Here is a 22848-nt window from a genome sequence, read left to right as displayed (position 1 = left end):
GGTTAACTGTTTCCAGATTCAGGTTTTTTTTACTCTTGAACAGTTGCATTATTTTTGCATTTTAAACTGTAAATTACTTAGTTTTTGCTTTTTAAATGCCTCAAAAGTAAAAGTAGATTGAAGTCTCAGAGGTGCTCTTCTAGAAAGGTCTAATAAAGCTTCTCATTGTCGTGAGTAATTTAAAATGCCTTCTGGTCCTTAAAAAACCCACAGCTTCTTATCATTTATTGGTCACCTGGGTTTTGGCTAATTAATAGTTAATATCATTGCAGAAAAAGACTGTGTAATTTGGAGAGGGGAGGTGGCGTGTAACGTCGACGTAGATTGATGAGGTCACGGGGCGTGCCACCAGGAAGCGGTCGGCAGACGGGCGGCCTGTGGAGGTGGGACTAGAGACACCCCTGTGTCCCATGTGGAAGCTGGTATTCATTATCAAAGCCAGACTCCAAAAGGTCACTTGCTTTTGTTTAATTATCAGTGCTTTTCCACTCTAACAGTATAAGGGACAAAATTCTAAACTGTCATTTTTGAAATCCTCTTTTTATATTGCTGTTTGTAACGCTGCCTGCTTCATTTTATTTTACCCTTGGTTGGATTTTCTTAACTTGGCCAGTCAGTCATTTTCATGGCTGTGCAGTGTGTGTATGCGTGTGTGCGTGAATTGGGAATACCCTCTAGAAAAGGTGGTTTCACAGCCACAGTGCGTTCCCCGTTAGGAATTTCTTCCCATATGACATCTGAGTTTTTAGTTCATAGGGTATGTAGTTCCCTTGAATTCATTTTCTTTATGCGAGAGCAGAGTTTTGAATTTTCATTCCATCACTGCAAGGATTGACAGAAGGGGTGAATGCTGTGACTGACAAAAATAAACAGATGGCAAAATAGGAGAGCAGCAGTTCAATTGACATTTTGCTCCATTCCTTGCAAATGTCACATTAATTGCATACCTTACTCCAGAGCCCTCTTTTTTTAGTGAATATCAAAGGCTTAGGTGGAAGCAAATACCAGATATATAGCACTTTGAAAGTAATATTTAGACATTGATAAGAAGTGTTCCCTTCAGTGTTCATATCTTGTGTATTTTTCAGTAGGGCCCTTTGGGGTGGTGATTTGAGAACCAGTGCTGGCATTGATCTGGCTGTCTTCGAGGTAGTTTGTCTCCACTGTGTGTTGAAAGCCGTGACTAGCTACTGGTTTTGAACCCAAAGTTAGGAACAGTTTGGTGACGAATACTTTAAAAAACATAGTGCTTGCTCATATTTTTCTTTCCTGTTTTTCTAAAGCTCATATGCAAACTGATGAAAAGGAAATGTTTCGAGAGTTTAAAATAGTAAAGCTTGGTTTATTTTATTTCGAAAAAGCTTAGGAGGGTAAATAATACAAAGTAGGACAACTACTGAAATGCCTTTGACAAGCACCGTGAGGATGTAGTCACACTTTAATAGAAAACAGGATTTACACCTGCCAGGCTTCAGTCTACTTTAATGTTTCTAGTATTTTGGTAATTAATTTGGAAGGAGGTGGGGGTGTGGGTGGGGGGAAAATAAGTATTACTAATGCCATTACATTAAATCTACCCACTGATGGAAACATGAACACTGGATTTAAGGGTGAAATGGTCTCTTACGAATGCAGAAACAGTCATCAGTGCGGTCCTCAAGACTCTCTGATATTTTTTCCTAAATAGAATACGAGAATATGTGGATAGTTTACTTAAAATGAAAGTTACTTTACCTTCATTTTACTGAAATCTTATTTAATAAGTTGGTCTTAAATTTCAATGTTTATGTCCACTCTCCTATAAAACATCTGTAGAGGAAAACAGCCACAATACAATGGTGATTACTAGTATTAGAATGTGTACTATTTATTTAACATGTACTTTAAAATGACAACTTAGCATACTTTATGGATGAAGTTTAACATTTTTAATGTGATGTAGGGAAATTTTATTTTTAAGTACATAGAATGTATATTGCTTTTAAGAAGACTCTTTAAATGTAAAAAGCAGAATCTCCCTGTGTCTCTTCCTTGGCCTAAAGGTACTGAGTTTTTAGTAGCTTAGCATGTGGGTGAGGTTCACATTCTAGTTAGAGTAGTGCGAGGGGGGAGCCTGCTTGGTCAGGAAGGGGCGTGAGGGCACGGCTGTTTCTTTCTTATCTGTGTCAGCCCCTGACTCTCCCTGTAGAGGTGGGAGGCCTCACCTCCTTGAGGCTGTTGTTGGAATGAGGAGGAGGTGTGTGTGTGTCACACTGTGCCAAGTGTAGAGCTTTACACACTTGCCGAGTAGCATTAGGAAGAAGGGCTCAGTTTTTATCTAGGATGTCTTAACATGTGAATCTGTTAACTTTAAAAATACAGGTGACTGTGACAGACAACGGTAGTCCCCCCAAATCAACTATTGCCAGAATAATCGTGAAAATCCTTGATGAAAATGACAACAAACCTCAGTTCCTGCAAAAGTTCTACAAAATCAGACTCCCCGAGCGGGAGAAGCCAGACCGAGAGAGGAACGCCAGGCGAGAGCCCGTCTACCGCGTCATAGCCACCGACAGAGACGAAGGCCCCAACGCGGAGATCTCCTACAGCATCGAGGACGGGAATGAGCACGGCAGGTTTTTTATTGAACCGAAGACTGGAGTGGTTTCGTCCAAGAAGTTCTCAGCAGCTGGAGAATATGATATTCTTTCAGTGAGTTAAGAGCGCAGGCCTGTAATTTCCTGTGTGTGGTGACTATAAACCTCGTTCTGTGTTTTTCCTCTGATAACTTCATTTCTGTTTCGTAAGCGGCGGATGTGTCTGTGGCCTGACCACCCCGTTAGGCGGTGCGATGGATCACGTTTGGGAAGTATGGGTTTGTTTTTCCTTTTTGCTTGTCACTCAGGGGGCTTATTGTTGATGTTGAATGTGGTCACGAAGGGTTGTTCTTTGATCAGGCGTTCAAAACGCAGTATACAAATGTTAAATGTGTGAAATCGGCTCAGTTTAAGACCAAACCAGTCTGTGCTTCCTTCATTTCTGGCCCGTGATTTCTGATTTGCTGTTTTTAATCCCTTCTGCCCATGTTTTATAGATTAAAGCAGTTGACAATGGCCGCCCTCAAAAGTCATCCACCACCAGGCTCCATATTGAATGGATCTCCAAACCCAAACCATCCCCGGAGCCCATGTCGTTTGAAGAATCATTTTTTACCTTTACTGTGATGGAAAGCGACCCCGTTGCTCACATGATTGGAGTAATATCTGTCGAGCCTCCTGGCATACCTCTTTGGTTTGACATCACTGGTAAGCATTCCTCCTTGTTTTCATTGTTCTTATGGGTTATGCTGAGGAGAACCTGCATACGGTTTGATGAGTTTTGTGCACATTTCAGGATTTAAAGTTGGGAATAAGATCAACAAGTGGATAATTTGCTTTGAACTATAATATTTTGATTACAAAATTTTTTTACAATATGCAGCATATATTAAACTTGTTTCAAATAGGTGCTCTATTCTACCAAGTTATTAATATAAAAATAAAGTTTTTAGAAAGTACATAACAGAGTTACAGACAAAAACCCTGAATGTTTTGGTCCAAAAGCACAGTTTCTTAATGTTTAATTATTGGTACACAACCTATGGCCTATTATTATTTTTAGCGAATATGATTGGAACATTTAAAGTAACTATGCCTGTGTGACTCTCACATGTGAATATTTAATAAGGAATAAGCTCACAGAATTTTATTTGTATACATTTAAAGTTATGGCACCAGTTATGAGTTTTTCGTTTTATTTACCTCATTTCCCATAGGAAGAAGGATTCATTGGATTATTTCCTCCTCTAATAAAGTTTACACGTTAAAGCCATTTCTTCTTCTTATTTGTCATGTAGTTTAGATAAGACATTGAGTGTAATACTGTATTCAACATATTTTTAACATTTCACATTAGACTTTGGCATCTTAGATTTTTTTAATTGTTTCCTTGCATATCAGTTACAAGGATATTTACAGACAGGAGTATCTGTTGCGATTCATTCTATCTAGGGGGGACTTTATGTCCATTTTTCCTCTTCTGCCTCTTAGTTATGTTACATCCAAGCCCCCAAAAGTTGCAGCTGACGGACCCAGACCACTGGGCGAGTCAGGCCAGGCCTTACCTTTGGAACTTTCACGTGAAATGGTCCGGCTGTTTTCCCAGTTAGGTGATTGTATGAAATTGATGTCATCAACGCCTATGAAACCATTACGGCATAGCTGGAAGGGACGGGGGAAAACAGACACTTTCCATAGTTAACTCTAATCCACACCGTTTGTTTGCTCTCTGTTAACTTTGATCACATTTCCAGATGGACAGGCTGCGCTGTGCAGTACCTGCGCTCGCTGTGCCACCTTGCTGTGCTTGGACCTGGTTTGATTGATTGCTCTTATTCTGTGCTTGCTTTCCATGCGTGCCTGCTTCTTTTTGGCTGTGCCAGGAGACACCCTTGCTAGCGAAGTTTTTTACATCTTTCAGATGACTTGTGACCCGAACTGTACAGCAGAAGGTATCTGCTGAGATCACATAATTTGCCTCAGATTATGAGATCTAAAATAAAAGCCTTATTTTTCTTTTACCCTTTTTTATTTCCAGTCACTGTCCTCCATGGCTATTCCTTTTCATAGAGTACGCATGGTCACCCATCCCACCTACCAACGTGTTGACACATCACGCTTACCTAGCTCCACGGTTCTAGGTTGCACTTAAGACGTTGTGTGTGTTTTGTTTCTTGGTTAGATTTAGTCGAATTTCATCATGACATTAAACCTCTCTTTTCATCCCATTTCATTTCATATCTCAAGGTCAATGAATTTCAAAAGATTTTTGTCAAAAACACAATTGAAGATGCATTTGGGTGAGACCAGTAGGATACAAACTCGTTTCATGAAGCTTTGTGTTTGTCAAAAATGAGAAAAGAAATTCTTCTCAGATAGTTTACAGTAGCCAGGACTAATTGAAGTTAATGACTGCTGTTTTTTTCTGGAGTGAACACTGATTTTTAATAGCTACTTTGTTAGGGCAATTTGCTGAAAGTGTCAGAAAGTTTTGTTAGTAAGTAAACTTTTAAATGGCCCATGATGGTTCATTTTACTACTGAGATACAAATTGAGGAGAAATTCAGAAGCCCCGAAAAAGCAAATTTAAAGTAACTCATTGGCAGTATGAGCAACGTCTTTGTTTTCAGAGCTGCTTTTCTTGCTTTCTGTCAGGTGGTCTCTTGCCTTAACAAGCATTGTCTTCGTAATCGGCCACCCTTTCTTCTCTTTCAAGATGGTCCACCTTGGAAGCTCTTTACTAGTATATTAGAAGTTTTTCTCAGTGCCATTAAGTATTAGAAAGCTACCAGATAAACTACAGACTGTCACCCTGTGACCTGTTTTTACTTTTTTTGTCCTAATTTAAACTAGGTGGTAATTACGACAGTCACTTTGATGTGGACAAGGGGACTGGGACCATCATTGTTGCCAAACCTCTTGATGCAGAACAGAAGTCAAACTATAACCTCACAGTTGAAGCTACCGATGGAACCACCACTATCCTTACTCAGGTAACTGAATGGCTAATGATGCTCTTGTCAGAGGAGGACTGAGGTAACATTCTGACTTGGGTCCACGGGCAATATGAGCAGTGGATTCTGCCCTGTGAGGTTCTAAAATCAGAAATTCGTATGTTTGTGTAGTTTACGCACATGCACACTAAGAATTTATATTTAGGGAAAGAAAGTTAATTGCAGATCCCAATTTAGGTTTTCCATGTAATTAGGCAGTTTTGAGAATTTTGAAAGAAGACTTCGAAAACCAAACCAATGTTGTTATACCATAAGCATCTAATTTTATACTCATTTTAAACTATATTAATGTAAAGTACATCACTGTTGAGAATGAATTAAGTCATTTTCTGTAAAACTGGCTAAAGCGATGAGTCTTCTAAATCACTTTTTTTGGATTCCCCTCGGTTACCTTAAAGAAGGCTGTGTAAAATAACTAATACAGTTGTTCTAATAATTCCCGTAACACCTTTATTTGTTCCTATCTGATAAGTGAGATGGCCAGATTATGGGGATTTCAAACTTAAGTGTTAAAATCCTGTAAGTTAAATTTAAATTCTCTCCTTTCTTATTTTCTTTGGTTCTCCGTGTGGGCTGTCTGAAGTGTACAAAAGGAGTATCCTAGAGAGAATAATCATCGTGAGGTTTCAGGAGGACACAGAGTGTCGTTCATTCATTCATTTAACAAGTGTTTGTTGCCCATTTGTTACATGCCAGGCACAGTTCTGGAAGCTGAATATTCAGAAACAAAACAGGCAACAGTCTTGCCCTGTTGGAGCTTTCACTACGATGTTGGAGCTAAGGGCTTGTTTATGTCCTACTGTGGCCTCAGTGAAAAACGAAGTTAAATGTCAGAGTACAAGATGCTTCTGAGTTTTCGATACCTGGAGTTAGATTATCTTAAGATAAAAATTATAGTCTGTGATGTCTTTTCAATTAATAAGTGGGCAGATAATTTAAAGCCATTTATAAAAATATTTCTCCAAATGCTTTTTAGTGTCTATAAAATTGATCTATGTACACTGTATGCTTTTGGGCTTATTTTGAGATTATCTTGTAAAAGTTCTAATGTGGTGTTAAAATGTCAGTTTTGTTGGTAGCTGTTCTCATTCTAGAGACAAGTGGAATCTATCAATTTTCTCTCTTTAAACGTGAGCCCTTGTAGTAAAATTTTAGAGCAGAAGAATGAGAATAAAAACATCATGAATTGTGATAAATCTTAACAGGCTAATTCTGAGAGAAGTATGTAAGGTGTGTATTTATAAACAGTGGAAATGGCCCTGTGTGTGAAGCATTCTCATTACTAAAGACGATATGTCTATGAATAATTAACACTACACCTCTTCCCAATAATTGCATTCTTCATTAGTGCAGTTAAAAGTTTAGCATGAAATACGATGTACATCAACTAAAATACCTATAAAACCCAGGAAATACATTCTCGTTTTCTTTCTCGGGGACACAAAATGTCTTACATTTCATTGCATCCTTTATACTTCTGTCACTCATTTGGGGCCATCCTCGTAGGATCTTGATGCTGTCCTGATTGCTGGCAGAGAAAGGCATTCAGACTGTAGGAGAACGGTGAGCCCAGTTGACCTGTTAAGATGTTGGACAAAGGGAACGATGCGTGTTTAGATTGTTTTTCCTCTGGAGCTGAGAACCTGGAAATATGAATCTGGGCGGGGCTGCCAGGGGGAGCAGCAGCGGCCGCGTGGAGTAGCGCACAGAAATCAGCAGGGCGCGGAGGTGCTGGGATACGGTAGGGATGAATTGAGGCTTGGAGGTAACACTCTAAGATCAACACGGCAGGTTTTGTTTATCCAGGTCAGGGGCAGCAGATGCCAGTTTGAGGAGGTCTAGGTGAGCATTGGTGGGTCACGCAGGCCACCTCCAGCAGAGGCATGTGGCGGAGGCTGTGAGAACTGCCAGTGCTCTGTGGAGACAGCTTTCCTGGCTTTCCTGGCCGGTGTGTGCTGCTGACGACACTGACCGCTATCGGTTCCAGTCATTTCGCTCTGTCTTGTGTCTCCTGGTCACTTACCAAATCCAGTGACCTTTTTTTTCTCCTGCATTCAAACAGCGTGGCTTTCATATCTTCCTCCACTTTCTCTCGAGGATCAGCGTGGTGGCCTCTGGAGCAGGTGGCTCGTTTAGAATTCTGGCTCCACTTCTTAATGCCCGTCTCCACAGGCCAATAACTGTAACTCTCTGTGTGTCCGTTTTCTTATCTGGAAAGTGGGGCTGGTGATAGTCATCCTCTTGGAGTTCCTAGGAAGGTTGATGAGGCGACACGCAGGGCGCTTGTTCTCCATGTTCTGAGAGCCTGTTACCTGGAAAGCACTCAGAAAGCCGTGGCTGTTGCCCGCGAGCACTAGGTTGGGCTCTGGTCCCACAGACAGTCAGTTCACCTTGCAGTCGCCTTCCTTCATCCCTGCCACTCGTCCGGGAGGTGAGTTTCTTCCGACCAAAGGCAGCCGTGTGATTCTCCCACATGAGTTCAGGAGTCAAGGCTCTGCCTGTTTGATTCTGCCTTCTTCTCGCTCCTTTACTGTGTTACCCCTTGGTTCCAAGTCCTCTCCAGCCTCTCAGAGGCAGGATAGGCTATTCCATTCCACTGTGTGCCTTTGTGTCCTTGCCGCAGCCCTTCTTCATACTTGCTCACCTGCCAGCCACCCTCTCAAGAGCTTTCTGAACATCTCAGCCAGTCCCTGGACTCTTAAAAACGTACTCAGTAATATACCAGACATGGTTAGGCTCTGCATGTGCAGAACACTGCGTGGTGAGCCTGGTGGCTCCCTGAGGGCAGGGACTGTTGTAGGTGGATTTCACACCCCCTGTGTTAGTTATGTAGGTCAGTGTTGGACATGGAAATGCACAATCAGTATGTTTTGGTGGAACGGCTTTTACTTTCGTTTTTTTCTGCTTCATAATGGTTGAGCTTGGAGCAGGATTAAGCTTCTCTGCCCAGTACCCACTACTTGGGGAAAGTAATTTTAAAATTCATAGGGGAAATGAAAGTGTAATCTAATTGATGGTATTTGCCTTTATAGCCATCCCTTCTGGATCATCACAGGCATCTGTAGTTTTAAAGGTTTACATAGCTTTCACATGAAACCTTTCCGTGGCTTGGCGGATGCATTTAGAATTTGTACAAAATGTAATGTCACATTTTATCTGTCTCAAGCGTCCGCGCTGCCTTGGTCTTCTGTGGAGCACTGGCGTGGCCCTCACGGAAGGCCTCTGTTCATGGCCCATCTGCCTGCGTGCTCCTGGGACTCCAGCGTCCCGTGCCACTGGGACCAGCAGGTCCCTTTGTTCGTATGCCCCCACAAAGCTCAGCTTTCTTCTTCAGAAACTCTAAACCGTGTTTTATAATTGGCAGTGATTCCCACTGTGCCATATCCATAAGTCTTTTCATTATGAAAATTAATCCTCTTACTGTCAAAGTTTTGTTTCTAATTTAGCTTAGTGCCAAGTTTCTTCACGTTTGCTTTTCTTCATCTGAAGGTTTTACTTTATATAGACATAGTTAGAGAGTTTATTTTCTCAATCTATTTAAATTGCTTTTAGGGAGTCAGTGTATTTACTACATACATGTAGGTTTATGATCACAGGAATACAGTGATTTCTAAACACATTTCTTATGTTTTCTTTTTACATGTTAAAAAAAAAAACCTATGATCGGGGGCTTGGGATGTCAAGGATGAGAATGAGAAATTAAGGACAGTAGGATTGTCTGTCTCACCTCGGTAGGTTGGTATTGCAGATTCAAATCTGATTTAAGAAATCAGTCTTCTGTAAATCCTGGTAAAGTAAATTGTTACCTTTACTTGAGTATCTACAAATATCTTCTCTGTAGAGACACAGAGAAGTTAAGCCTCATTTCAGAACGGCATGGCAAGTGTGAAAGGAATACACATTTTGTCTCCAGAGTTAGTTTCAATAATTTGGAAAGGTCATCATTACCTTACTCATATTCAGATAAGTAATATACCAATGAGAAATGTTGTAAGAGATGTATGATTCTTGATTTTTGTTGCCTTTCTCATATTTGTACTTTATTTTGCTACAGTATCATTTTTTTCAATGTACACGACTTTTTCGTGATGCTTTACGTATTAAAACGTCATAATTGGAAATGTTGTATGAGTGCTTTTGTCATCCCTTACAGGTATTCATCAAAGTCATAGACACAAACGACCATCGTCCTCAGTTTTCTACGTCCAAATACGAAGTTGTTATTCCTGAAGATACGGTGCCAGAGACAGAAATTTTGCAAATCAGTGCTACGGATCAGGATGAGAAAAACAAACTAATCTACACTCTGCAGAGCAGTACAGACCCCTTGAGTCTCAAGAAATTTCGTCTGGATCCTGCAACCGGCTCTCTCTATACTTCTGAGAAACTTGATCATGAAGCCATTCACCAGCACGTCCTCACAGTCATGGTATCTTCCGCTTGCTCTGCTGCCAGCATGCGGTCCTGAGGCCTGTGTGTGTGTGAGTGTGTGATTTTTAATTAGTTACAAGGAAAACACCAATGGGATTGATAATGTGTTGATTTTTTCAGGTAAGAGATCAAGATGTGCCTGTGAAACGCAACTTTGCGAGGATTGTGGTTGATGTCAGCGACACGAATGACCATGCCCCATGGTTCACCGCTTCCTCCTACAAAGGGCGGGTTTACGAGTCGGCAGCCATTGGCTCAGTTGTGTTGCAAGTTACAGCTCTGGACAAGGACAAAGGGAAAAATGCTGAAGTGCTGTACTCCATTGAGTCAGGTATTTTTGGAGCATTCAGTGGAGTTTTAAATTTGCAATCGTTAACAGTCTATTTCTGCTTTTCCAAAATCAGTTCTGGTATTGAAGCATTTCTGTGTATCTGCAAAAGTTGGTTAAATTGATCTCTGGATACAATTTAGAGAGTTAGGGGAATTTCTTGGGGAATTCACCATATTAGCACAGTTCAAGGCTCTGAGAAGCCCCAGAGTAAAGGAAACTTTATTTGACCAATTCATTATTTCTGAAATTATTTTAACCACACTTTCTTCCATAAACACACTTAGGAAGATGCTTGCCTAGTAATTTAACGTTTTACTTTTTGGTCAGAGAGTATTTTCTCTTGAGCAGAGCAGGAAATTTCTTGACAGTGTTGACTCATCTCATTGTAACTGGCACAAACCTCAGAAAGGTGTGTCATACCCCTCCCACCCCTTCCAGATTTACCTGGATTTTTGCCACTCACCTTTAACAGGTGAGTTTTGCTCATGGAATTGGGTTGAGGACTAGACCCCAGAGCTGGGGCCTGTCTGGGTGGGGCTTGAGGCAGTAAGGGCAGAAAAAACCAGGTGGAGTTGTGGGCCTAGATGATTCTTAGACCCAGAGGCCAAGAGATCCAGAGTCGGGGTAACAAGTGGGGTCACCAGGGAGCAGTCCTGCCATTGCAGGATGTTTTGGTCTCTTCTGTTTTCTGCTGCCATTCTTTTGTTCATTCATTCATTCATTCATTCATTTCATTCCGTGGGCTGATGAAGCTGGCTTTATGTGCCAGGTGCCCTGTTGGGAGCATTCATCCTTGTGCATGGTACTTGGGGGTTGCCATTGTTTTCACAAATGCCTGTCTTGTAAAAGTTCCACCCCTGATTGAAACAGGGCTCTGCTTGAAAGCATATGATCTGTACAGTCAGAAGTCACATTGCCTTAGGACTCTCCTGTGCATGCCAAATCCTCTGAAAATAATGAAATGCTGAGAAGACAGTTTACAGTTTTCCATTTTCCTCAGTGCCATTGGTAGCACAAGGAATATAATGCCTTTCAGTCTTCTTTGTAATGGGTTTAGATAATTAAAGTCTGCCATTTAACTTGTCTTTTTTTTTTTTTTTTAAGTCTGTAGGTCTGCATATTTAGAAATTGTCTCTCCTAGGCATTATAATCGGTACAGGTATAGATTAACTATAGATCATGTAATCAAAATCGGAGGAAATAGTAATTTTTAAAAACCTACTGATGTGTTCTAGGTGGTTAAATTATGTTTATTTAACATACTTGAAATTTCATTTATTTCCCTTAAAACAACCAAATTGGGTTAATTAGTCACAAATAAGATCTCATGCACTGCCTGTGATTGCAGTGTTAAAATGTCTTGTAGTGTAGTTAGGGCCTTCAATAAAGATGAAGTGTTTTTCCACCGGTTCCAAAGTTTGCAGTTAGGAACACAATGCATTCCATTTGTGCATGCCTGAGTACTTCAGCGAAGTAATTCTGTCGCAGACACAGTAACTGGGTTTATGTAGGAGAAAATGTTAAACTTCCCCTTAGCTTTCACATAATTTTCAACAACTGGGTGGTTAAAATATTATTGTTGGTGTCTGAGTAAAAGCATGTGCATTCTTTGAATGCCTCTAATGACTGATAGGATTAGTAATCTGGTATTCTGAGAATGGACTCTCTCCTCAATGAATAGATAATACCAATGGCCTATTCCGGTGTAGAATTAGGACTCTGAAGAAGCTATTTTTATAGCTTTGGTAATTTAAAAGAACAGTTAGGAGACCAGTACTACTAAAATGCCGTAGAATTGTATGGAGGATGTGTGTGCGTGTGTTGGGGATGCAGGTGGACATCTGTTGGAATAGTACAAACTATCAAATGTTCATACAAATGCCTTTCATTTAAGTCTGTGCCTAATTACCTGCTTCTAATTTGTGTCCGATTACATTTAAAGTTCAAAAAGACTAGTTATAAATTCAGCACATAACCCTGCATATTTAATTAGCAGCAATTAATTGAGCAAAAGGTTTGGGCTGATGAGGAGTCTTCAGGGAAAAAGGAATTAAGAGATATTTTCAGTAACTATTGAGTTACATGCTAGAGACACGGCAGTGCCATACTCTGGTCTGTATGGTGTTTTCTTCCTTTTATGTTTGTTTAATAAAGTAGATTATTAGAGCACTTCTTCAAAACCATTTTAACACCTGGAAATAGAAGACAATCCATAAATAAATAAACTTACTGATTAGAATTGGTTTTCTTCCTCAAACTTGTTACATATAATTGCCTTGAAAGTCAATAGGCCCTTACTGAACTTCCAAAGTGAGTCCACAGGGAAAGAGACAGACTTCCCTTCACAGTTCTGTGTAATACACTTAATAGCTTACGAGCAAAATTAGCTTATTTGTCTAGATAATTGCCCTGTTTACATATAGAGAACAATTTAAAGTTGTTAAAAAATCAGTGATACTGTAGTTGAAGTCAGCGAATCATCCCCAGCCTCGTACAGACCTTTTCTACGAGCTTATGAAGTCTCTCATCACCACATGTGCCTCTCCAGCGTTTGGTGAATGCACCTGTCGTGAGGCCAGGCAGGGGCACTCTGCCACTCAGCAGCTCTCACTGTTTCTCCATGCCACCATGATGTTGCTTTCCCATCTGCAAATGTGATGATTTCTGCCTTAATCTGCATGTATGTCGGATCCACATATCACATCACGAGCTGGGTTCCTGTTTAACCTTGTTATCGGCGACATGCCCCAAGCTGTGTTTATCGGAGTCTGATACCCCAGATAATAAAAAGGATGTTTCTGAATCTCGCATGGCCGATAGAGAGCAAGGTTGTAATACATGCTGTAAAGGAAACACAGGGCGATGAGACAGAAACAGTCATGCCCAACAGTGAGGCCAAGGAAGGCCTCGCCATCACACTGTCAGCAGAAAGCGTTTGGATGAGGCCTGAAGGAATGGATGGGTGGAGAAGCACTATGGAGAGCCGGGGAAGACTCTTCCAGGAGAGGATGTCTCAGATACTGGGACTCTGGGATGAGTGTGCTCTCTGGATGGAGGACGAAGGGGATGCCTGATTGGCTGGAGGGCAGGGAGCAAGTTTTGCCTCCTCCCGTGCAGATAAAGTTGATTCATTCCTCTACTTGAGCCTTGATTATTTGAAGCTTCTTTGGCAAGATAAGATTATCCTGTACAAAACAAGAGAAAAATAGATATAGAAGAATGAATGTGAAATATGGTGGGTCAGCTAGTGAAGCAGACCTAGGGAGGCCTGGGGGGCAGGGATGAAGACAGTCGTCATGGCTGTCACAGTCTCCTGTGTCAGGCTGGGCAGTCAACCACAGTTTTAGAAGCTGAGGGTGGTGCACAGGTAGGATGAGGAAAGCATCCTGGGGTTCTGACAGCTGCCGAAAATGCAATCAGGAAGGACCTGGAATCACTGACTCATAAATACAGACAGGCTGGAAGTCGGTGTCTGAACAGCCTGGCAGAGGCAGCCGGACCCGGGTTCAGCTCAGAGCTTCAGGGCCTGGCGAAAGCCTGGGCCCCTGCCCTGTTGCAGACTGAGGCACTGCGCTGGGGCCTGGACACAGAGCCAGGAAGGCTTAATGAAAACCAGGCTGGATCTGGTCTCCAAGAAATGGCCGTGGGTCTTCGGAAAAATGTGTTAAAGGAAGGAAATGAAGACTGTAGAGGAAGTGTTTACTGTTAATGATGTGGAGAGAGAAATGCTTGGTAATCCCCTGGTTTGCAGCCCACACTAAGTAGCTGTGGTCTGTGAAATGCCACACTCACGGCAAACCTAGGGGAAGAATTTGAGAAAGCAGTTAAGAGGCCGGTGAGCTTTGTTTTGGGTAAGTGGAATAGAATAGTTCATTTGGGAAAAATGAATTCTGCACTGTGACGAGGATAATGAATTCTGGATGCTTGTTTATGAAACAGGAAAAAGGATGGCAGGCTCATGTATGGATTAAACCTGAGAGCCCGCACCATCCTGATTGATTTATCCAAAAGGGCTGTAGAGAGCTACTCATTTCTTTGACGATTCGGTCGATGATACAAAATTATAGGATATTCTGGAGTTGTGGTTGCAGCTAAAGATGTGTATAGTATAGCCTGAAAAGGCCCCAAGAACAGGAGGTAAAACACTCTACTTTCGAGCAGCGTCTCAGCGTCAGTGCTGCTGACACTTGGAACAAGATATTTTTTGTTATGTGGGGCTGCGCTGTGCACTGTAGGGTGCTTAACGACCTCCCTGGTCTCCACCCACGAGATGCCAGGAGCTCCCTCTTTTGACAAGTAGTGACAACCAGAAACGTCTACAGGCATTACCAGAATCTCCCGCAGGCATTACCAGAATCTCCCTGGGAGCAGAATCCCCCCGCCACCCCAGTGGAAAACCACTGACCTGGAGGGTGAATTGACCTGAAAAAGATCAGAAGGGAATGTGGTTGCAGTCTTCAAAACCTATGAAGTGGGGTGGGTTACACACATTTATTCATCGGTGGACAATTGTCTCTTGAAGCTTGAAGTAAATTTCTTACTGAACTGAAATCTTTCATAAGGAATATGAATCTGAAGAATATTTAAGTCATAACTGTTGAAAATAGATGTGGTCCAGAAGTGTTTTGAGGGACTCCTGGAAGATGACTAACTGAGCTGCTTTATGGAAGGATAAGCTTCCATGGCATATTCCCATGCAGCCAAGGGAGAGGGAGGTTTGGTTTGAAGAGCAGAGTGATATTTCTTCTGTTTTTTTTGTTTTTCATAATTTATAGACAAAATTTTGTAAAGTATATCTGGTTTTAGATGGATAAAAATATACCTGGTTTTAGGTAGGTAAAAATAAAACAAGTTGAAGGTTCCATTCAAATGTTGACATCCCCTGAGTTTCTGCTTAATTTCGGAATCAAATTTTTGAGGATACCTTTGTTTCTGTTTCTCTAACTAAATACTTCTCTTTCTCCTTGCATTTGTCTCTAACATGTATTTTTTTCCTCTCCTTGCAGGAAATATTGGAAATTCTTTCATGATTGATCCTGTCTTGGGCTCTATAAAAACTGCTAAAGAATTAGATCGCAATAACCAAGTGGAATATGATTTAATGGTGAAGGCTACAGACAAAGGCAGTCCACCAATGAGTGAAATAACTTCTGTGCATATCTTTGTCACAATTGCTGATAACGCCTCTCCGAAGTTTACATCGAAAGAATATTCTGTTGAAATGAGTGAAACTGTCAGCATTGGGAGTTTTGTTGGGATGGTGACAGCCCATAGTCAGTCTTCAGTGGTGTATGAAATAAAAGATGGAAATATAGGTGAAGCTTTTGATATTAATCCACATTCGGGAAGTATCATCACTCAGAGAGCCCTGGATTTTGAAACTTTGCCCATTTACACGTTGATAATTCAAGGAACTAACATGGCTGGTCTGTCCGCTAATACAACGGTTGTGGTTCACCTGCAGGATGAGAATGACAACTCGCCTGTTTTTGTACAGGCAGAATACACAGGACTGATTAGCGAGTCTGCCTCAGTGAACAGCGTGGTCCTGACAGACAGGAACGTCCCCCTGGTGATTGGAGCGGCTGATGCTGATAAAGACTCTAATGCCTTGCTCGTGTATCACATTGTTGAACCTGCCATGCACAGCTATTTTGCTATCGATTCTAGCACTGCTGCTATTCACACCGTTCGCAGTCTGGACTATGAAGAAACAAGCATTTTTCAGTTTACTGTACAAGTGCATGACATGGGAACCCCACGTTTATTTGCTGAGTATGCCGCTAATGTCACAATACATGTGATTGACATCAATGACTGCCCTCCCGTGTTCGCCAGGCCATTATATGAAGCATCTCTTTTATTGCCGACGTACAGAGGAGTAAAAGTCATCACGGTAAATGCCACAGATGCCGATTCAAGTGCATTCTCACAGTTGATCTACTCCATCACCGAGGGCAACATTGGGGAGAAGTTTTCTGTGGACTACAGAATGGGTGCCCTCACTGTACAAAACACTACTCAGTTAAGGAGCCGCTATGAGCTCACTATTCGAGCTTCCGATGGCAGATTTGCTGGCCTTACCTCTGTGAAAATTAACGTGAAAGAAAGCAAAGAAAGTCACCTAAAGTTTACCCAGGATGTCTACTCTGCGGTCGTGAAGGAGAATTCCACGGAGGCCAAAACATTAGCGGTCATTACTGCTGTTGGGAATCCAATCAATGAGCCTTTGTTTTATCAGATCCTCAACCCCGATCGCAGATTTAAAATCAGCCGCACCTCGGGAGTCCTGTCAACCACTGGCATACCCTTTGACCGTGAGCAGCAGGAGGCGTTTGATGTGGTCGTGGAAGTGACAGAAGAACAGAAGCCTTCCGCCGTGGCCCACGTGGTCGTGAAGGTCATTGTAGAGGACCAAAATGATAACGCACCAGTGTTTGTCAACCTTCCCTACTATGCCGTGGTAAAAGTGGACGCCGAGGTGGGCCACATCATTCGCTATGTCACCGCTGTAGACAGGGACAGTGGCAAAAATGGGGAAGTGCACTACTACCTTAAGGAGCATCATGAACACTTTCAGATTGGACCCTTGGGTGAAATTTCACTGAAAAAGCCATTTGAACTTGACACCTTAAATAAAGAATATCTTGTCACAGTGGTTGCAAAAGACGGAGGGAACCCGGCCTTTTCAGCGGAAGTTATTGTTCCGATCACTGTCATGAATAAAGCCATGCCTGTGTTTGAAAAACCTTTCTACAGTGCAGAGATTCCAGAGAACATTCAGGTGCACAGCCCTGTGGTCCACGTGCAGGCGAACAGCCCGGAAGGCTTGAAGGTGTTCTACAGCATCGCAGACGGAGACCCTTTCAGCCAGTTCACTGTTAACTTCAACACTGGTGTGGTCAGCGTCGTAGCTCCTCTGGACTTTGAGGCCCACCCAGCATATAAACTGAGCATACGCGCAACTGACTCCCTGACAGGTGCTCATGCTGAAGTATTTGTGGACATCATAGTGGAGGACATCAATGATAACCCCCCTGTGTTTGCTCAGCAGTCTTACGCGGCTACCCTGTCTGAGGCATCTGTCATCGGAACATCTGTCGTTCAAGTTAGGGCAACAGATTCTGATTCAGAACCAAATAGAGGCATCTCATACCAGATGTTTGGGAATCTTAGCAAGAGTCAGGATCATTTTCATATAGACAGCAGCACTGGCCTTATTTCGCTACTCAGAACCCTGGATTATGAGAGGTCCCGGCAGCACACCATTCTTGTGAGGGCTGTCGACGGTGGTATGCCCCCACTGAGCAGTGAAGTGATTGTCACGGTGGATGTCACCGACCTCAATGATAATCTGCCACTCTTTGAGCAACAGATTTACGAGGCCAGAATCAGCGAGCATGCCCCTCATGGGCATTTTGTGACCTGTGTAAAAGCCTATGACGCGGACAGCTCAGACGTAGGCAAGCTGCAGTATTCCATTCTGTCTGGCAATGATCATAAACATTTTGTCATTGACGGTGCAACAGGGATTGTCACACTCTCAAACCTCCGCCGGCATACCTTGAAGCCCTTTTACAGTCTTAACATGTCAGTTTCTGATGGAGTTTTTAGAAGTTCCGCCCAGGTTCATGTGACTGTAATTGGCGGCAATTTGCACAGTCCTGCTTTTCTTCAGAATGAATATGAGGTGGAACTAGCTGAAAATGCTGCCCTACATACCCTGGTGACGGAGGTTAAAACTGTGGATGGAGATTCTGGTATTTATGGTCGCGTGACTTACCACATTGTAAATGACTTTGCCAAAGATAGATTTTACATAAATGAGAGAGGACAGATATTTACTTTGGAAAAGCTGGATCGAGAAACCCCAGCGGAGAAAGTGATCTCAGTCCGTTTAATGGCCAAGGACGCTGGAGGAAAAGTTGCTTTCTGCACTGTTAATGTCATCCTTACAGATGACAATGATAATGCACCACAATTTCGAGCCACCAGATACGAAGTGAATATCGGATCCGGTGCTGCTAAAGGGACTTCAGTCATTAAAGTTCTTGCAAGTGATGCCGATGAGGGGTCCAATGCTGATGTCACCTACGCCATTGAATCAGACTCTGAAAGTGTAAAAGAGAATTTGGAGATTAACAAACTCTCAGGTTTAATCACTACAAAGGAGAGCCTCATTGGCTTGGAAAATGAGTTCTTCACTTTCTTTGTTAGAGCTATGGATAATGGGTCTCCATCAAGAGAATCTGTTGTTCCCGTCTATGTTAAAATTCTTCCACCAGAAATGCAGCTTCCAAAATTTTCGGAACCATTCTATACCTATACAGTGTCAGAAGACATGCCTATTGGAACAGAAATAGATCTCATCCAAGCAGAACATAGTGGGACTGTTCTCTACAGCCTAGTCAAAGGGAATACTCCAGAAAGCAATAGGGATGAGTCCTTTGTGATTGACAGACAGAGTGGGAGACTGAAGCTGGAGAAGAGTCTTGACCATGAGACAACTAAGTGGCATCAGTTCTCCATACTGGCCAGGTGCACTGAGGAGGACTATGAGATGGTGTCTTCTGTCGAGGTCAGTATCCAGGTGAAAGATGCAAATGACAACAGCCCGGTCTTTGAATCTAGTCCATATGAGGCATTTATTGTTGAAAACCTGCCAGCGGGGAGTCGAGTAATTCAGATCAGGGCATCTGATGTTGACTCAGGAGCCAACGGTCAAGTTGTGTATCGCCTGGATCAGTCACAAAGTACTGAAGTCATCGAATCCTTTGCCGTTCACACGGAAACAGGCTGGATTACAACTCTGAAGGAACTTGACCATGAAAAGAGAGGCAATTACCAGATTAAAGTGGTTGCATCAGATCATGGTGAGAAGATCCAGCTGTCCTCCACGACCACTGTGGATGTTACCGTCACCGACGTCAACGATAGCCCGCCACGATTCACAGCCGAGATCTATAAAGGGACTGTGAGTGAGGATGACCCCCCCGGCGGTGTGGTTGCCATCCTAAGTACCACGGATGACGATTCTGAAGAGATCAACAGACAAGTTACTTATTTCATAACAGGTAAAAAAAATTCAAACCAAATGGGTTAATTTAAAATTAAATTATTCTTAGAAGTCTAAATTATAAGACGTATCACATGGGAATTGGGAGGGTTGTAAGTGATGATTTTAGTTGAAAATACCTAAAATAATAAGTAGAAGTCACATCTGTTGTGCCTCATTTCAAGCTTGCTGCCTGAGCAAAGCTCCCAATTGTGTCATTAGACTGTTTTTATTTTTGTGATTCATTCTTTTGAGTCTTAGTATATAAGAAGTATAATTTAAAACATCTATAGTTTTAATGCCAGCTGAATTATTACTTAATAGTATCAATGCTACGTTTATACATTTTAATGCTGCATTTTTTTGGTAAATTGGAAAACTAATCTATGCCAAATTAATTATTTTAATATTCAGTTCTTCAAAACAGGAACGCTAGACATATTTTGTGCAGTTTATTTTTGGTGTTACTTGTTTTTCTCCTTTCAACAAATTTGACTGTCATCTTCCTCCGTTGATTTAATAGGAGGAGATGCCTTGGGACAGTTTGCTGTTGAAAATATACAGAATGAATGGAAGGTATATGTGAAGAAGCCTCTAGACAGGGAAAAAAGGGACAATTACCTTCTAACTATCACAGCAACTGATGGCACCTTCTCATCCAAAGCTATAGTTGAGGTAAAAGTTCTCGATGCAAATGACAACAGCCCAGTTTGTGAAAAGGTAAGCAGCTCTTCAATTTGTCTGTTAAATTTCTTCTTTCAGTAGGACCATCATTTGGCGCTGTGGTGTAATGAACCTATGATTGCTTACTGATTGAGCAGAGGTGTTAAATGGGGTGAGACTTGGAAAAGCCTCAACTATTTGGGGGAATGCTAAAGACATCAAAAACCTCATTCTGAAAAGCTAAGTTATGGACAGGACTACAGTTGTGTCTAACACTGAAAATGCTCTATAAACTTTTCATGGGGGAAGTCTCTTAATACAACTATTTTGGGGGGAAAGAACTGACCAGAAACAGAGCGCTGATTTGCCATGAGACACTGTTTTGGAGGCACCTGCTCTCCTGTACACTAGAGAAGCTAAGAGGTGGAGAGCATGCTTCCTGCACCTGCAGGGCTCACCGTTTAATGAGAACCAAGCGTAGACATAGGCGGGGCTGCCCCCTCCAAGGCGAGGGCCATGTGGCTCAAACGGGTGGTCCCTGGGGCCAGAGGGTGAGAAGGACCACCCAGGAAAAGGGCCGGCTCAGCTTCGGGGGGGTGGTAACTGGGTCGTCTGGAGTGGGTGGGGAGGGGCCGTGGAGAGTGAGGACGGATTGTGGGAGTAGACACCGAGTTTGCCGGAAGTTGGGAGTACGCTCTCAGAGTCATGGAAAAGGGTGAACTGGATGATAGCGGATGGTGGCAGTTGTCCCAGGGGATTTCAACTCTATCCTAGAGGAAATAGGGACTTTGGAGGTAAGGTAGAGATGACATGAGCCAGGAGTTCCTTAAGAAGCTTAGTTTGGCCGGGCACGGTGGCTCAAGCCTGTAATCCCAGCACTTTGGGAGGCCGAGGCGGGTGGATCACGAGGTCGAGAGATCGAGACCATCCTGGTCAACATGGTGAAACCCTGTCTCTACTAAAAATACAAAAAATTAGCTGGGCATGGTGGCGTGTGCCTGTAATCCCAGCTACCCAGGAGGCTGAGGCAGGAGAATTGCCTGAACCCAGGAGGCGGAGGTTGCGGTGAGCCGAGATCGCGCCATTGCACTCCAGCCTGGGTAACAAGAGTGAAACTCCGTCTCAAAAAAAAAAAAAAAAAAAAAAGTTTAGTTTGGAAGTATATTGTCCATTATTTAGATAGGGAAGAGGGTGTGCAACGCAGCCCTGGAAAGGCAGAGGTGGCGGAAGGAGTGAAAGGACGAAAGCCACCTCGAGTAAGACCACCTGGGGTGACAGCAGGCAGGCGTGCCGTGGAGCCCAACTCTCTACAGGTCTAGGCAGAGTGAGCAAGGCCGTGGCAAAGAGGAGTCTGAGCAGGGACAGGTTTGAGAGGAGTTCCATGTTGGGTTCCATTTCCGATTTGCTAAAGGCATGGGACATTCAGTTGACTGTTTCCTTAGACAGTTGAGAGATGGCGAGATGTTGGGTACATATTAGGGAAGGGTGTGGGAACTGGGCGGTCTCTCTGGGTAGCTGAAAATTGGATTCATTTGAGAGGATACTAACAAAAAGGGAAAAAAAGAAGAGAGAGATGTTCTAAGGGCAAAGGGGCTGAGCTGGAAGGAAGAGAAGGACAGCAGTGCAGTGCCACCTGGGGCCGGGGAGAAGAGGATTCTGGGGGCGCAGGGTGGCTGGTGGGGCTGGGACGTTTGGCATGTGAAGCAGACCATTTGGGTCCCGCGATGCTGTGCGGGTGGCGGCCTTGGTAGCATGATGTGAATGGACGCCTGATGGCAGGTCAGAGAGTGCAGTGATGAAGAAATAGACCTGGCCAGGGAAGAAGGCTGAGTGACGGAGGGAGGAGGAGTGTGCTGGGCCGGGGAAGGCTGGGCAGAGGATGCGATGGTGAAGAGGATGGAGGAGTTGGAACTCCGCAGACTGTGTCAGTCTGAGATGCTTGTGTCTGTGGAAGGGGATAGGGCTCTTCTCAGGGAAAGACTTAAGATTGAAGAACATTTAAATTCAATCACGAGGGAAAGTGGAACTCCTGAGGGTTGAGGAATTAATTCCAGTTCTTATTTATACTTCATATTTTGAGGAGGGGTGAGAGATTCCGTCTCTCTTATAGCAGCTAAGGGTCTTTGGGTTATTTTTTTTTTTTTTTGCACTTTCGTGTTTGGATGCGACACCGTGTCATCCTTGGGAATAAGACTGGGACACTAGATCTTTTAAATTCATCATATTAGGAAATACCCCTTTTCAGGGGTCCTTTTTCATGGAGTCCTGTTCCATGAGTACTTAACCTGTAGTTGAGTTCAGGTTAAGAACAGCAACAGAATCTTAATCTTTTTATCTTAGGTTTTAATTTATGGCATGGATTTCTAAATAATTGGAGCTGGAAACAAATGTTCACTGTTTTTGAGCGTGAGGGCAGATGTGAGGAGGAGAGAGGGCACCAGGATCAAACAGGGCAGGCGAAGGGCCCGAGCCTTCGCGCTCCCTTCCATGGCCTTCGGGAATCTGGTTTTTTTCCCATAACATGAAACTTGCTTCTCTCCCAACTGCAATTATTTATGTTAGGAATACTTGCAAAAAAATTCCCATATTTGGAAAAAAGCAGATAGGATATCACCGGTGTTTCTTCTCTGCAACTTTTAGGTAAATACGGAGCGCTACTTACATTTTCATTTACTACTTAGGTTTTCTCCTAGGGATTTGAGCATGAAATCAACTTAATGACATATAATAGCATTTTATAGGTTAAACGTCAGGTCAGACGCTTTGAGGGATGGAAAG

General features: G+C 42.8%; 1 protein-coding gene across 10 annotated transcripts in view; it reads left to right on the top strand.

The window, feature by feature from the left end:
- Positions 1-22848, top strand: part of FAT1 (FAT atypical cadherin 1) — a 139607-nt gene that overhangs the window by 88943 nt on the left and 27816 nt on the right. For 5 of the 10 annotated variants that reach the window (XM_074396742.1, XM_074396740.1, XM_074396738.1 and 2 more), the window contains exons 5-12: positions 2362-2691; positions 3074-3284; positions 4460-4528; positions 5430-5569; positions 9744-10019; positions 10142-10352; positions 15359-19426; positions 19931-20127. In XM_074396742.1, coding sequence (XP_074252843.1) covers positions 2362-2691; positions 3074-3284; positions 4460-4528; positions 5430-5569; positions 9744-10019; positions 10142-10352; positions 15359-19426; positions 19931-20127 — 5502 coding nt within the window. The remainder of the gene's footprint in view (positions 1-2361; positions 2692-3073; positions 3285-4459; positions 4529-5429; positions 5570-9743; positions 10020-10141; positions 10353-15358; positions 19427-19930; positions 20128-22848) is intronic. The other 5 variants (XM_010344356.3, XM_074396741.1, XM_074396743.1 and 2 more) reach the window with 1 other exon arrangement.

The sequence above is a fragment of the Saimiri boliviensis genome, chromosome 3 (assembly GCF_048565385.1).
Source record: "Saimiri boliviensis isolate mSaiBol1 chromosome 3, mSaiBol1.pri, whole genome shotgun sequence".
NCBI classification, from domain to species: domain Eukaryota; kingdom Metazoa; phylum Chordata; class Mammalia; order Primates; family Cebidae; genus Saimiri; species Saimiri boliviensis.
The sequence above is the reverse complement of the archived record's forward strand: the minus strand, read 5'-3'. Positions and strand labels throughout refer to the sequence as shown.